The sequence below is a fragment of the Trichomonascus vanleenenianus genome (genome assembly GCF_965637985.1).
Source record: "Trichomonascus vanleenenianus strain CLIB 3782 genome assembly, contig: TRVA0_023S, whole genome shotgun sequence".
Classification (NCBI taxonomy): Eukaryota; Fungi; Ascomycota; class Dipodascomycetes; order Dipodascales; family Trichomonascaceae; genus Blastobotrys; species Blastobotrys vanleenenianus.
In genome coordinates this window covers 114,899-129,882 of record NW_027481864.1, presented here as the reverse complement: position 1 = coordinate 129,882, position 14,984 = coordinate 114,899, and the positions used below count along the sequence as shown (strand labels likewise).

The 14,984-nt window shown below is 46.3% G+C and overlaps 8 protein-coding genes across 8 annotated transcripts; 4 read left to right on the top strand and 4 right to left on the bottom strand.

Moving 5' to 3' along the window:
- Positions 1–101: 101 nt before the first annotated feature.
- On the bottom strand, positions 102–863 carry SEC53 (phosphomannomutase SEC53; the record flags this gene model as incomplete). The annotated part of the gene is made up of 1 exon (XM_076685281.1): positions 102–863. One exon carries the CDS (start codon positions 861–863, stop codon positions 102–104), a length of 762 nt encoding a protein of 253 aa, XP_076540481.1.
- Positions 864–2,031: 1,168 nt separating this feature from the next.
- On the bottom strand, positions 2,032–3,026 carry RPL10 (60S ribosomal protein uL16 RPL10; the record flags this gene model as incomplete). The annotated part of the gene is made up of 2 exons (XM_076685280.1): positions 2,978–3,026; positions 2,032–2,702 (listed from the first exon to the last, which is right to left on the bottom strand). Exon 2 carries the CDS (start codon positions 2,695–2,697, stop codon positions 2,032–2,034), a length of 666 nt encoding a protein of 221 aa, XP_076540480.1. The 5' UTR covers positions 2,698–2,702; positions 2,978–3,026.
- Positions 3,027–3,829: 803 nt separating this feature from the next.
- Positions 3,830–4,459, bottom strand: TRVA0_023S01090 (bZIP transcription factor; the record flags this gene model as incomplete). Its single annotated transcript, XM_076685279.1, has 1 exon — positions 3,830–4,459. The coding sequence occupies one exon, from the start codon at positions 4,457–4,459 to the stop codon at positions 3,830–3,832; it is 630 nt and encodes a 209-aa protein (XP_076540479.1).
- A 2,521-nt stretch (positions 4,460–6,980) lies between these two features.
- On the top strand, positions 6,981–7,946 carry AAD16 (aldo/keto reductase; the record flags this gene model as incomplete). Its single annotated transcript, XM_076685278.1, has 1 exon — positions 6,981–7,946. One exon carries the CDS (start codon positions 6,981–6,983, stop codon positions 7,944–7,946), a length of 966 nt encoding a protein of 321 aa, XP_076540478.1.
- Positions 7,947–8,116: 170 nt separating this feature from the next.
- TRVA0_023S01046 (uncharacterized protein) lies at positions 8,117–9,883 on the bottom strand (the record flags this gene model as incomplete). The annotated part of the gene is made up of 1 exon (XM_076685277.1): positions 8,117–9,883. One exon carries the CDS (start codon positions 9,881–9,883, stop codon positions 8,117–8,119), a length of 1,767 nt encoding a protein of 588 aa, XP_076540477.1.
- A 2,041-nt stretch (positions 9,884–11,924) lies between these two features.
- Positions 11,925–12,932, top strand: AAD16 (aldo/keto reductase; the record flags this gene model as incomplete). The annotated part of the gene is made up of 1 exon (XM_076685276.1): positions 11,925–12,932. The coding sequence occupies one exon, from the start codon at positions 11,925–11,927 to the stop codon at positions 12,930–12,932; it is 1,008 nt and encodes a 335-aa protein (XP_076540476.1).
- Positions 12,933–13,467: 535 nt separating this feature from the next.
- On the top strand, positions 13,468–14,208 carry PLP2 (Plp2p; the record flags this gene model as incomplete). The annotated part of the gene is made up of 1 exon (XM_076685275.1): positions 13,468–14,208. One exon carries the CDS (start codon positions 13,468–13,470, stop codon positions 14,206–14,208), a length of 741 nt encoding a protein of 246 aa, XP_076540475.1.
- A 310-nt stretch (positions 14,209–14,518) lies between these two features.
- Positions 14,519–14,938, top strand: BUD20 (Bud20p; the record flags this gene model as incomplete). The annotated part of the gene is made up of 1 exon (XM_076685274.1): positions 14,519–14,938. The coding sequence occupies one exon, from the start codon at positions 14,519–14,521 to the stop codon at positions 14,936–14,938; it is 420 nt and encodes a 139-aa protein (XP_076540474.1).
- Positions 14,939–14,984: the final 46 nt, after the last annotated feature.

The window sequence follows — 14,984 nt, the reverse complement described above, 5'->3', positions numbered from 1 at the left end:
TGGTATCAAAAAATTACTATATCGACTAAAGCGTCAACGTCGGCTTTATATTAACAAACAGAAGGCAAAAGGTAGGTGTGTGTGTGTGTGAGTGTGTGAAATTAGTTGAGGAAGAGCTCCTTGAGGATTCGGACAGTGTCGGCTGGGCTGTTGACGGAGTGACCAATGGTTCGCTCGTCGCTGTAAATCTCGTAGTCGTTGCCGCCCTTGTACGTCTTGTCGCCAAAGAAGTGAATCTCCTCGAACTTCTCGCTCTCAATGTGTCGCAGGCAGTAGGTCTTGTCCCAGCCGGTTGGGAAGACGTCAAACGAGATCTGACCGCCAATCGAGTAGGTAAGACCAAGATCTGGGAACTCCTTCTTGATGGCCTCAACCATCTTGGATCGGACGTTGTGCTCCTTATCGTACTGCTCAAACTCGTGTCGCTCGGCGATCGAGGCGTTTCGGCCAATTGGAGAAACGTTGATCATGCCGTTTCGGAACTCAATGAAGGTACCTCGTCGCTTTGGCAGGTCGATATCAGAAAGGTACCGCAGAATGAACTTGGCCAGAGCGTTGTACTTCTCTTCGCCGATCCAGCCAATGAACGATTGCGAGGCGAGTTCTTTACCGAGCTTGTAGGCAGTCAGGCCATTCTCGGAGAAAGCGTAGTCGAACATCTCGAGAACGTTGTCGCCCAATTGCTCCTTCTGCTTGCTGAGATCGGAGCCGCCGACGAAACCAACAACAACCTTGTCTCGGAGCTGCTCGAGAGCCTGCTTGACCTCGGGAGTAATCTCCTGTCGAGCTGGGGTCAGGGTACCATCGACATCAAAAAGAACGATGGTCTTTGGGTGGGTTCGCTCGGAGAATGCCTTAACCATGTTTCTTATAGGCCTTTTTGGGGGTGATGGTGGAGAAACGTGTCGTGTTCCGAATGGGCGTTTTTGGTGAAATATTTCGCGCCCTCAGCCTTCTTGCATAGCCGCAACTTTAAGGGGCAATTACACGCATCTCTTTACAAAACGCCGCGCGGCCCCTCCCCCCTGAACGAACGAGATCTGATATAGCTAGAAGAGATATGACTATACGATTAATAGGTAATAACTTTTTTAGTCTTTTTGAAAAGCTCTAGCTTTGTAATAACGGTAACTGTTTAGATGATATTTTTGGGTACCAGGTGGGATGAGCGGGGCAGGCATGCATGCCGCAGAGAGAGGGGCAGTAAGGAAGTGCGGCTCGTGCGGCGTCAATATCGCCTCAAAATTTAATATATCAATGTACGGCTTAATCCCTCGTCGGACTATATAATGTTGCATTATATGCTGTTGCGCAATGGAATATGGGGATTACGAGGCATAGCTTGTTTTTATATAAGGCCGAATTCTTTTGAGAGCTCATTCTAACACGGGGCTTACATGCCTCTTGTCTTCAGTGAACCTGGATCTGGGACGGTAAAGGTTAAAGGATTAATGTGAAGGATGACAACGATATTACAGATTAAAGCTGTATCGAATGCTTACAACTTTATGTCAATTGAGGAACTTCTTTGGTCGAGTGAGAAAATTATTTGGTGTCAATTGATTTGCAAAACGAATTCGATTACCGATTTTGGTATTGGCGAAAACGTTGCAGTAAATTATAAGCTCCTATCGTACCTTTAACGACCTCATAAATCAACTGCTCTCATGAACCGCATACTCTGTTTTGAATTCCTCTTATCTTATCTTCAGTGAACCTGAATCTGGGACGTTAAAGGTTAAAGGGTTAATGTAAAGGATGACTACGATATTATTACAGATCAAAGCTGTACCTACCCATATCCATGAAAAACCTACTCAAATTGGTGGCTCATCTTTTTCGCAACTTCTGAATCGAGGATAGCTGATCTCTGTAATTTTCTGCCACCATCCATGGCTTACGTTCCCATGGATATACCTGCGACGGCAATTGTCAATAGAACTTGAAGGTTTACTACAATTCTGCAACTACAACAACAAACGGGTAATAATAACAAGAGTTATATTTTAAAACACCGGGAAAGAGATTAATTTAAGCAGAGATTGGGTTGTACTCTGGGAAGTCAATGAGGGACTGCTCCAATGGACCCTTCTTGGAAAGGAACTTGACGTAGGCACCGTCCTCTCGGATCTCACCGGCCTCTCGTCGAGCAACGTACTCGTCTCGGTCAAGGTTGGTGAAGCCCCACTTCTTGGAAATAATAATCTTCTGCTGACCTGGGAACTTGTATCGGGATCGTCGGAGAGCCTCAATGACAACGTCCTTGTTGGAGTCCTTGGTTCGGACAGACAGAATGATCTGGCCAATGTTGACTCGAGCGGCGAGACCGGCTGGCTTACCCCAGGCACCTCGCATACCCTGCTGCAATCTATCGGCACCGGCACACGACAACATCTTGTTGATTCGGAGCACGTGGAATGGGTGAACTCGAACTCGCATGTGGAAGGACTCTCGGCCAGAAACCTTGGTGACGTACTTGTTGGCGCAAATTCGGGCAGCCTCAAGAGCCTCAGAGGAAAGCTGCTCCAACTCGTTGGAGACCAAGTGGACACAGAGTGGGAAGTCGTCGACGTTGGCACGCTTTCGACCAAGATCGTAAATCCGGATCTTAGCGTCTGGGACACCTCGGTTGTATCGAGACTTTGGGAACGGCTTGTTCTTGCAGTATCGGTAACATCTAGCTGGTCGTCGAGCCATTTTTTCTATTCTCTTGAGTCAGCAAACCAATCGCGATAGTCGAAAAAAAGGTACAATCAAAAGGGTAAGAAAAATTGGTAAGGCAGAGGGCAAGTATGCTTAAATACCCGCACCCATTACTCATGATGACAAATACACAACCACAGAATCGTCATTCCACGGGTATAAGCCCCTGGTTCCCCGCCCAAAATCGCCCCAATTTCGCCTCCCCTTCATCTCCTCTCTCCATTTGTAAAACATGGCGCGTTTGCCACAATCATTTCAAAGGGTTTTAACATACCTTTTTTTTCCTTGTCGAACTGTCGAAAGTTGAAGGATTCAAAGAAGTCGAGGGAAAGAATTTTTGGGGGTTGTGCGTTTTGGGGCGTGGTGCCTGCTCGCCGGCGCAAGCACTATGGGGAGCCCTCACCCCATTAGTAATACACCGTTTCCTCCCAACTTACCCGGCTGCGTGATTTTTCCGGGGGTTTTCCGTAGAGGTAGGGTAAGTTTTGAAATTTTTGTCCTCGCGGGCGCAAGACGCCGAGAGTGTGACTGTCAATTTATTAGCATTTTCTGCGCGTATATTGTGGAACGCTTGTTTGGAGCATCTTCGACTACATAGAGAGAGCTACGATGAAGTGTGGCTAATCGACGTGGCGGAGGGCTTTGGAGGCGATAGTTTGATCTTTTCAATTGAAGGAGTCTTTCGTTGTTAGGATTAGAAGCTATCTATTTTGTGTCGTAGTTGGTTTAAAGCATTTCGGTACTACAGTATCAGTTCGGGCCCTATCTGTTAGATAACACCTGTAAGATCGTTATTGAACATAGTTACACTATTCCTATAGCACTTTGGGTATAACAATTGGATGGAGGTACACCCTGAATTGATTACAATGTATCACAATCAATCGAAAAAAAAGCCACCATTGTAGAAGCACAGCACTGTACTGTATTACCACCAATGTATCGTATTTTGTATACTCTGCATCGGCGTTGCGATGAGATTGGTACCCACCGACATTGCCCAGAACTTTAAACTTTGAAAGACATTGCATACAATTCCACCGAATCAGCAATCAATAAGTCTTCGTCTACTACAGGTAAAGTATAATACAAAAAAATCAATTACTAAAAAAAACAATCAACAAAATCAACGAGGAGCTAGCTTGTGGAACTTTCTAAGAACAGCGTTCTCGGCCTCGAGCATCGAGTTCTTGGACATCAGTTCCGACACTAGAGCTTCCAAGTGCTCAATCCGCTCATTCTTCTTGGCACGGGATCTTCGCGCTGCCTCAGTGTTCTTGGCCCGTCGAACCGCAGCGGGATCGTTAGGGTTCTGAACAACAACAGGTGGAAGATCCTTCTTCTCCAAAGAAGAGGCGGGTGGAGTACTCAGCTTGACCTTCTTTCGCATCGCCTCAAGAGACAATGCTCGAGCTCGGTCCTCCTCCAAGGCAGTAGAAACCTCTGAGGCGCTTCGCTTTCTCAAGTTCGGCGGCGTCACAGGCTCCTCCTTCGCCAATGGGCTGTTCGAGTCCTCAAAGAGTGGAGACCACGTCTCGGGGTTGCTCTTCTCCTCAAACATGCACAGCTGGTCACCACCGCCGGCCCCGGCACCCATTTCTGGGGCAGAGACGACAGAAGCATTCTCGCTGTTCATCAGGACAAAGTCATAAGACAAATTCATTGGCGTGTGGTTTGCCGAGAGGGCGCGTCTCGTCAAAGCTTCTGGCGAAATCGAAACATCAGAGAAGCAGTCGGTAGACGAAACGCTGCTCATAAGGCAGGACGGAGGAGCACTCGAGATTCCTGCGCTATCCCCAGAGCAAACTTCAGGCAATAGCAGATCATCAACAGTGAAATTCGGAGGCAAAACATCAGACTTGTAGGCATTAAGCGGCTCACAACTCAACACATTACTATCGTTAATGCAATGAGGAGGGAACGGGGCCAGATTCCAATCCTGGTTCCCGTTCGCGCTTAGCCTTTGAGGCGGCGTATCGTTTAACGTAAACGGTAGTGGCACACATTTCGCGTTTATTGGCTTAGTGGTCGTCGAAAAGTCGCTATTCACGGAACTTGACAACGGGGTTTGGTTTTCGGGTAACTTGTGGCTCTGAAACAATGAATCTAGATTCTTTGTATACAAATCCGACAACGTGTAGTACGTAGAAGTTGGAGTATCGAAAGTTGCTGCGGTAACGGGCAACAACTAGACTGGAACTTCTAGTAGTGCGAAAGCTTCTTTTCCGACGGGGAAAAAGAAGCCTTGGGGTATAAACTTTAGAAAATAGAAAGAGGGTCGGCTCTTTCTATTTAATGCGCTTGGTCTGAAGAAAAAAGCTTTGGAAGACTTTCTACACGCACAAAAAGACTACAAATGAACCTCTATTGCACGCGATTGTCTCAATTACAATCGTAAACCTCTAGGAAAGAGAGTGTGGATGAAAAAGGGAAGGGACCTTGACTGGGGAGTGGAAAAGGATCTCCGAGTGATTCGATCAACTCTCGATGTTCAAGTGTTGGTGATTAGGGGTAAAACTGAAGAAATAGGAAAAAAAACCAGGTCGAGGCTGGGGAAAATATTCATATTAATAGCCGCTTTTGATGCCGCACTGGCGGTGCCGGCGCTCTGTCACAGTGACTAACTTCACGTGACCGATCTGCATCCTGCCCATGCATACGTGCCGTAATCTACGCATTATTGAAGCATTTTGTTGCGTAGCTTTTATACTCGTATAACGTAAATGGCACAATGCCGCGTGCCGTCTTGGTGGGCGCCGTATTGTTTTACGGCCCAGGGCCCCCGGGGCGACCAGTACAGGTGGGACCGTTGTCGATCAAAAGACGGCATTTAAGGGGATGATGCATTGAGAGCCTATGGATTGATAGCATGGGTGACGGCCCGGGGAAGTATTACATGTAGGTAGCCTTCCCTATCTAGAAAAGCTTTGTATGGGGGGACAATGAGGAAGGGGGGGCATTTTATCAAGTGCCAATTGTTTACGCTATTGCACTGTCCAGTCGTAAGCCTTTAGTTAGACTACCCATGTAACAGTGAATTCAAGTCCATCGTATTTGGCTGTTCTTACTAATTCTCCTTTACGACAGTTTTGAAATCAAGGGGGTTACGTATTGAGACCTTGCGAGATTAGCTTAAACCAGAAGGACGCATCACACGGCTATCGTCGATGTGTAACGGAAGGGGTTCAGCAACAAATTGCCCAGGGGGGAATGGCATTCGTACGCCGCTTGAAGGCTGATCATGAAATGAGGACGTACATTTGAATGTGTAGTAGACATAGGCCTGGTGATGAAAGTCTCGGTAATTCCGATTAAGTCATACCGCTACTTATAACATCATCCAGTCTAAGAGCTTGTCCATCGTGCCCACTTTTGCTGTCTTTTTTTTGTTTTGCATCCCCTCACACTCACTCTAGCACTCAGATACGGGGGTAGTGTTACTCTCCACAGGTACTAGAGGCAGTGCATGTAGCAACAGTAGCCTAAAATTCATAAGTTTGGAGCAGAATTGTTTAGTTTCATTTTGAATGCCGCAGCACCCAGAAGTGGATCCAAAGTATTCTACGCCGCACTAATTGAGGCTTGTTCCTCAACCTACACGGTTATAGTGACCAGATATCAGTGTAGTAATTGCTCCGGCTGTGTATACTGCAAGGAAACGTGTTACATATATATTTCCCCGTTAAAGTATTTCTCCTCCGTTGACAAGCCGCACAGAACTGTATTAAAGCCGTAATAAAAACCTTTTAATACCCTACGGATTCTAAAAGTCCACTCTACGCCCGTGCCCCGCCGCAGTCTGGAGATGGCGGAGACAACTTTTTACTGATGTCTTTCTCCGCTGTGAAACTGAGCCGCACGCAGCTCATATCTCCATCTATATTATGGCGCGGAGTAAATGTGCCGGCACTATTCCCGATGACAGCCGCACATCGCACGGCTGATGCATGAAGAAATACGGGTGTACTTTAAGTTTGAAACTTCAAGGAGAAGTTCGGATGATTAATACCGTAATTGGTAACAAGCAGTATGTATCTCCGCCGTCTTGCGGATTAAGTGGAGATAAAGCTACTAAGTCATGTCTCCTGATGCCTCGAAGTTGAGAAATAAGGTTACATTAGTCCGAGGTTCACGTATATAAAAGGGATTGAATGTCCAAGCAAAAAATATCAATTCATCAATTGTCAAAGCCACAAGCAATCAATCAAAGAAGCAAAATGGAGTATCAACGACTTGGAAATTCCGGGATGAAAATCTCGAAGGTTATTGTGGGGTGCATGTCCTATGGAAAAGCCTCGTGGAGTGGTAACTGGATTCTCGAAGATGAGGATACCGTTATGACCCTCTTGAAGAAGGCGTATGACGTTGGAATCCGAACTTATGATACCGCTGACATTTACTCCAACGGCGAATCTGAAAGGCTCCTTGGTCGTTTCTTGAAAAAGTACAACATTCCTCGTTCTACTGTCGTTATTTTGACCAAGGTGTTTTACATGGCCAATGACCCTAATGGTACCACCGACAATCTTGGCTTTGAGACTGAGGAGAGAATCAATCGAATGGGTCTCTCCAGGAAGCACATCATGGATGCCGTTGACGAATCTATGGAACGATTGGGTACCTATATTGACCTGTACCAGATCCACAGATTTGATAAGAACACTCCAATTGAAGAAACAATGAAGGCACTTCATGACTGCGTACAGGCTGGCAAGGTCCGATACATTGGCGCCAGCTCTATGAGGGCCACCCAGTTCGCCCAGATGCAGTTTGTCGCCGAAAAGAATGGATGGACTAAATTTGTGTCCATGCAGAACCTCTACAATCTTATTTATCGAGAAGAGGAAAGAGAGATGATTCCTTACTGCAAGGAAACTGGCGTTGGTCTTATCCCATGGAGCCCTGTAGCGCGAGGTATGCTTGCCCGTCCTGCTGCAAACAAGGAATCTGCTCGTGCTCAAACTGATAAAGTTACTGAGATGATGGGCATGGGTGAGGATGCTGTGAACAATGAAATCGTTGGCAGGGTGGAGCAAGTTGCCAAGAAAAGAGGCGTCTCCATGGCTATTATTGCTTTGGCCTGGGTCCTTGCCAAGGGCGCCTGCCCAATTGTTGGTTTCAACAAAGTGGAGCGAATTGATGAAGCGGTTCGTGCTTTGGAGGTAAAGCTGACCGAAGAGGAAATCAAGTTCCTCGAAGAGCCGTACGTTCCAAAGCCAGTGTCTGGGTTTGACCCGTCATAAACAGCGAGCTGTCGTAATACAGCTTAGGCGGTAAATATCTAAATATTCAGTGAATTCCATATCGAAATTGTAAGGTCTCAAACACTAAAGCAGTTATATCTGCTGCCTAATTTCAGCATGGAATAAATAAAATAAAAATAAATAAGTCGTTTCGTCATCTCATAACGCCATCATTCAGTTAGCGCTTGCAAAGCAGTCTTGCGGTTGACTATAACAGCCGGTAGCCGAGGAATCTTGATAATGGGCTGCGTGACCTGACAGCAATTGGCAGCTTCCAAAGCGCCTCTAATAATTTTAGTCAGCTCTATCGCCTTCTCATCTTCAAACCGTTTTGTAATCACTTGCAGCCCAACCGGGCTGTTTTCACAGTCTTCGAGCTTATGCGCCTTCCAAGCTCGCAATTCAGCCTTGTTGCTCGGGAAGAAGTTGTTCCCAGGCTTATCCAAGCTCTTGTCTGCCGTAATGACTGGGAACGCCATGCAAGGATAGTCCATCAAATTCCAATACGCCGTATAGCCTGTATAGACAATGCGGTTATGGGTATGTGCCGGGTATATAGTTGCTGGAGAAATAATGCCATCTATTTCTTTGCCCGTCGAAGTGAAGTTTTTTGTGTTTCGCCATTGCTGGAAAACCAGTGACTCGACCTCTTTTCTTCGCCGTTGGATCTCTGCAATTGTGCTACCAGAAGGATCACGGACTTGCTCTAGTTTCTTCTTCATCGATTCCAGAACAATTGGTTCCCCGTCCAGATTGTCGATCAAAGCACTTCCACCGTCATAACTGTTCAACTGCTTGTAGTGGCGATACATCTCCCCCGCAGCTACGGGCTTCCATTCTATAATTTCATGTCCCGCAGCTTTCAACGCAGATATAGTCGTATCAAGAGCCCTCTGCACAGCTGGCACAGGTCGAATATAGTCATCTGTACAGATTACAGCAAAACTGAGTTTCTTTTGCAATCGTGTTTCTCGATAGCACATTGGGATGCTGGTATAATCGTACTGCTCGGGATTGCTGTTCAGAACAGACTTTGTAAAATACTCTAAAGATCCCAAATCGCGCGCCATTGGACCATTGACCGCACTGATAAAGACCTGTGCTGGGTTGCTTGAACGGCTGCCGTACATGGGGAATCGGTTAGCAGTACCTTTAAGGCCATACAGTCCGTTATAAGAACACGGGATTCTAATGCTGCCTCCAATGTCGGATCCAATTCCAATTGGAGAACCTCCAAATGCTAATAACGCTGCCTCTCCGCCACTAGATCCTCCAGCAGTAAGGTTTCTATTTCGCGGGTTAGTTGTGGTGCCGTATAAGGGCGAGATGGTCTCGACCGCAAGCATCCCCGTGGGCACCGCGGACTTACAGTAGAGAACCGCACCCATATCCAGCAACATGTTAACGAGTGCAGAATTGTGCCCTGCTATTTCATCCGTGTATTTGACGAATCCAATTGATGCCGTGGTGCCTTTTACATGATGGTGATCTTTCAAACTCACGGGCACTCCGTGCAATGGTCCCATGAGCCGTCCGGTTTTGTTGTAGTACTCGTCCAATTGCTTCGCCCTCTCCGTTCCTTGCTCAAAAAACATTTCAGACAAACAATTCGTTAGCTGATGGGCATATGCTGCACGTTTTGAGTATGCCTTGATCACTTCATACGCCGACCATTGTCGCCTTTTAATCCTATTTACAATGTCGACCACACTCGAATCGGTTATATCCAGCTCGCGAGGGGAAAACAGCCCAGAGGAGTATGGGAATTCGTAAACATTTGTGATTTCTTCGCCAGGCATCGCGCCGTAGGGGATACGGAATTCATGGGGTATCTGAGATGCTCTGCGCCGTCGCGCAGCAATTATCTTCTTCTCCCACACTTCTAACTGTTTCATGGTTCTCATATAGAACCTCTGGTGTCTATTCTTTACCAACATGACTATCCGTCTGTAGCATTACGATAACATAGTATTATACAATCCTCTATTTTAGTGGGGATCCCTGGTCGGAAGCCAGCCAACACACTAGGATATAAACCCTTCCTGCTGGCAGGTGGGGAATTGTTCCGTACATCCGCAGTATCCTGCGGAATGCAAATCTATTTCCAATTTCCACAGTCCTTTCGGAGTAAGCCAGAAAATGTGTCTTCACCACCACTTCTCAGGGTGGAGAACGTGCGGCTCAGGATCGCCGTCAACATCACCCGATTTCCCCGAACACCGTTTAATAATGTCGACCTGGCCGCAATACAAGCGGGTTAGCGGGATTCAATTGCAATATCAGTCCACATTGAAGTACCACAGTATTATCCATTCTTTCGGCTGGATACGAGAGGGTTACAATGTATTATGCGCCCAGTATGTATGGCTACCCCTCAATTTTATTATCAGATGGATTTTCCTTCCCGGGTTCCGAAGGGTCGGAACTGCAAACGGACCCGGGCAATTGCGCTCCACTCCGTTACAGGGTCCACCAGGTGTATTGGCAATAGGCGCCTAACATGTGATTTTCTCGTACCCGCATTGCGTCTCATAACCGATAGGAGCTGCTAATTAAGTTGCAGTTAGCCAGCTACAATGTACTTTCAAACGTTAAGCTTATCGGTCTATTGTATAATTTGGGTAACATGCGGATTGTTCTTTTTGATTCCATACAGAAGGTTCTTGTTATATTACTATTGTGCGATAGCGTATTTCGACAATTTTGAGCTATTCTAGGATGGTGTACAGCTTCAGAGAGCTTATTGTAAGAATACCCCTGAAACGCGCATGAGCCATGCACAGCCGCGCATATTGCGGCATGACTAGAAACAATTCACGCTGAAGCTGTTAACAATTAACCTAAAATAATAAAATAACTGTTAGTGAAGTTTAGAATATCAATAGCATGGTTTTTTTTTGGTCAATTGATTAATGCGATGAAAGCAATATCAAAATGGTATTACCAATTCAATGCTGAATATGCATGTACCTGGTAATTGGTCAAATTGAACGCAGAAAATAGAATTGAAGGGGTTACTTCTTGGGTACAATAGCAATTCTTCGGCAGTCTATTAAATTTTCTCGCTGATTTATTTAACTGCTAGTAATAGAGAAAGCAGTAATGAGTGATGTGCTTTTATATGATTTCTTGTACCGTTTTGCAGTGGTTTAAGTGGTGACGCACTGTAACTGTACCGTAATAACGGTACACAGTAATAGCTACAGTACAATAACTGGTACCAAAAAGAATGCCAAGCGTGAAGTACTGTGAAATGTACTAAATTTACACTGATATTGCAGAACTAATGTCCTGAACGTATATTCTTTTCATTGCCGTTACGCCATAATCATAATCTATCATAGTCTTCGATTGGGCCAATAGAGTCCACCTGCTGTAAAACACATAACCTATAATTTTTCGAGCAATAGCTAAGTTCCCTTTCGTATCAATTGAGTCCTACATAGAAAAAGTTTGCAACAGTATAATTCGATCGTTGAGCTCCGCAGATAGATTTGGTTTGTCAATTTGATAGGATGGGCGGTTTGGTTTTTTACTACCACCTTTAACGCCGTATGAGCGGATCTGAGCTTATATTTCGACTATCATACGTACATTATTTCCGTTCAAAGATCACATGGATACGGAGAGTAAACTTATGCTACTACTGTATCTCCGCTTCCAGTTAGCGGAGATTACTGCTTCCAAGATGTCTACGCACTACTAGTACTAGCGTCTCCCTCCTCAGTGACTCACTAATTGCCAGAGACCGCAAACTACAGCCACAAAATCAATTCAATTCAAAGAGGTTCTACCGCTTCATCCCTTAACTGTGTCCCTGTATGCATTTGTAAGCAGGAGTGCTGCCCTGCAAGGTTATGTGTGCGGCTATAATAAGTGGGTTGCGATCTACCCCCACCAAATTTCAGGTCTCACCAGTGGAGATATAAAGCCCCACTTAGCCTCGATGTACAACTACCGGTTAACAACAACAAAAAAATGGAGTATCAGCGACTAGGCAATTCTGGATTGAAGGTTTCCAAGATCATTCTTGGTGCCATGTCCTATGGCAAGTCCTCCTGGAGGAAGTGGGTTTTGGAAGACGAGGATACCATCATGTCTCTGCTTAAGCAGGCGTACGATAGCGGCATTAGGACTTTCGACACGGCGGATATGTACTCCGATGGTGAGTCTGAGAAGCTCGTTGGCAAGTTTCTGAAGAAGTACAACATCAATCGGTCCACTATTGTCATTTTGTCCAAGTGCTTCCACCGATGCGATGACGACCCCGCCGTATCTGAGAACACCCCCGCCAATTGGGTTAACCGGGAGGGTCTGTCGCGAAAGCACATTTTCGATGCAGTCGAGGCGTCAGTCGAGCGACTTGGTACCTATATTGATGTGCTTCAGATCCACCGATTCGACGCTACGACGCCAATTGAGGAGACTATGGAGGCCCTGCACGATGTGGTCAAGACGGGCAAGGTTCGATACTTGGGCGCGAGCTCCATGGCGACCTACCAGTTCGCTCAGATGCAGTTTGTTGCTGAGAAGAACGGGTGGACTAAATTCATCTCCATGCAGAACCTGTACAATCTTGTCTACCGGGAGGAAGAGCGGGAGATGAACCCATTCTGCAAGGAGACTGGGGTGGGTCTTATTCCATGGAGCCCAATTGCGCGGGGAATATTGGCCCGACCTGCTGGTGAAAAGAGTCTCCGAGAGGAGACGGATCCAATGGTCACGAAGCAGGGTGTCAAGGAGTCTGCGGCGAGTTTGGAGATTATCAAGCGAGTAGAGGAAGTTGCAAAGCAGAAGAACATCTCCATGGCTATGGTGGCTACTGCTTGGGTCCTGTCCAAGGGATGCTGCCCAATTGTTGGGTTCAACAAGCCAGAGCGAATTGAGGAGGCAATTGCTTCGCTTAAGGTCAAGCTCACTGATGGCGAGATCAGGTTCCTTGAAGAGGCCTACCAGCCACGACCTGTTTACAATTGGGTTGGCTGATCTATTTACATAACCAACTAATATCATATTATCTAACTAGTACTGTATTGTTTGAGTTAAATAGGCGAATAAATGGGTGATAAGTCAATGGAAGGAAAATAAGGAGACATGGTTTGTATTGCGGAGAGATCCTTGATTACTACAAGGCTCTCCGCGAAGTGGAGCTAAGGGGGTTTGGGGGCTGGCCCCCAAGGTCAATTGCAGCGACAATTCAATGGGGGGACCAGTCCCCCCATACCCCCCTTGGAGCTCCGCTTCGCGGAGGATTCCTTGGATATGTCTACAGCTCTACCAGTGTCAAACAATTTCTCACAAATATGAAGCTATTTATTCAATTTTCTCTAGAATTATAGTTAAAAATACAATAATTGTGGTATCGGCACCGTATTCATCTACCGATAGTACAGTACCAGTAAGTGGTGGCAGGGTCTTCTATGGGATTCCGGAGAGTTGATGCTGCGCCCGCCGCGCCGCTCAGGCCAAATCAACGGGCAGTAAGACCACTGTGGTACGTTCCCCACTGATCCTTAGCGAAATGAACGTCCAGGTAAATCCAGACGAAGATACCGAGTGGAACGATATCCTCCGGGCCCACGGAGTGATCCCAGAAAAGCCACCGTCTCCCACTGCGGAGCTTGAGCAGGCATTTGAGGAGGCAGTCCAGAAGGCCCACGAAAACCGACTGGAGGGCAAGTCTCTCGATGAGCTGGACGAGCTGGAAGAAGAGGGACTGGAAGATGAAGACTTTGTTGCCATGTACAGAGCGAAGCGAATGGCCGAGCTGAAGGAGATGGCTGGTAGGGAGAGGTTTGGTCGAGTTTACCACATTTCCAAGCCGGAGTACAAAGAAGAGATTACCGATGCATCACAGAATGGCGTTTATGTCATTGTCCATCTGTCGTATCCGGGGATTCTCCAGAGCAAGCTTCTCAGCGGGCTGTACGAGGTTATCGCGCCTAAGTTTAAGGACATCAAGTTTGTCGAGATCGACGCCCGACAAGTTAACGACAAATACCCACAAGAGAACTGTCCGACGATTCTTATTTACAAGGATACTGATGTGCTGAAGCAGTATGTTACTTTGAGCACCATTGGCGGCAATTCTACAAATATCAAGGACCTTGAGCGCCTTTTGGTTACCATTGGCGCCGTACCAAGCACCGATCCAAGACTTACTGTGAACCAAGAAGAGGAGGAAGGCTCTAGGGGTATTAGGTCAACTATCAAATCAAGGCATGGCGGTTGGGATAGTGATGATGACGACAAATTTGAGTGAAGATGAGCTAAACTGCTCCAATTGTATATAAACAATATAAATGCACTAATCACTACAGGAGACGACACACATGACATAGCAATTCCTCCGTAAATTATAATATGCTCATAATTAGGATCAAATGCCACAGTACAATATAGCTGTAAAGTGCCGCGAAGAATAAGTTCCACTGTAATAATACAATATTATAGTTTGGCGAATTAAAAAGTCTAGTTAAGTTATAGTGTTAAGTTAACTTTCTTATCAAACCAAATTTTTTTTGGAAATTTCGAAACTTTTTCATTCAGCCTAACGACGACATCAAATAGCCATGGGACGATACTGCAACAGGATATACAAGACGAAGCGACGGACGCGGGATCTTGACCAGATTTTCGGAGACGATTTGAAGTCGGACGAGTCGATTTTGAAGCTCGAGAACCAGCCATTTGATGAGTACAAGCCTGGTTTGGGCCAGTACTATTGCATTCCCTGCGCCAAGTACTTTGAGACGGAAGTCGCCAAAAGAACGCATACCCGGGGCCAGATCCACAAGCGACGGGTGAAGGACCTGCGAAACGGCCCGTATACTATCGAAGAGGCCAACGCTGCTGCAGGACAGGACGTTGCCAAGTACCTGGCAGCTAAAGAAGCGCAGGAAACCAAGCAGAAGGTGCCTGTGGTTGCCGAGATGCTCGAGTCCAAGGAATTCAAGAAGGAGCAAAAGGAGAACAAGATGGAAACGGAATAGATACCCCCCTCTCCTCATTAATTTGCATGTGTAACTCATTATTTAT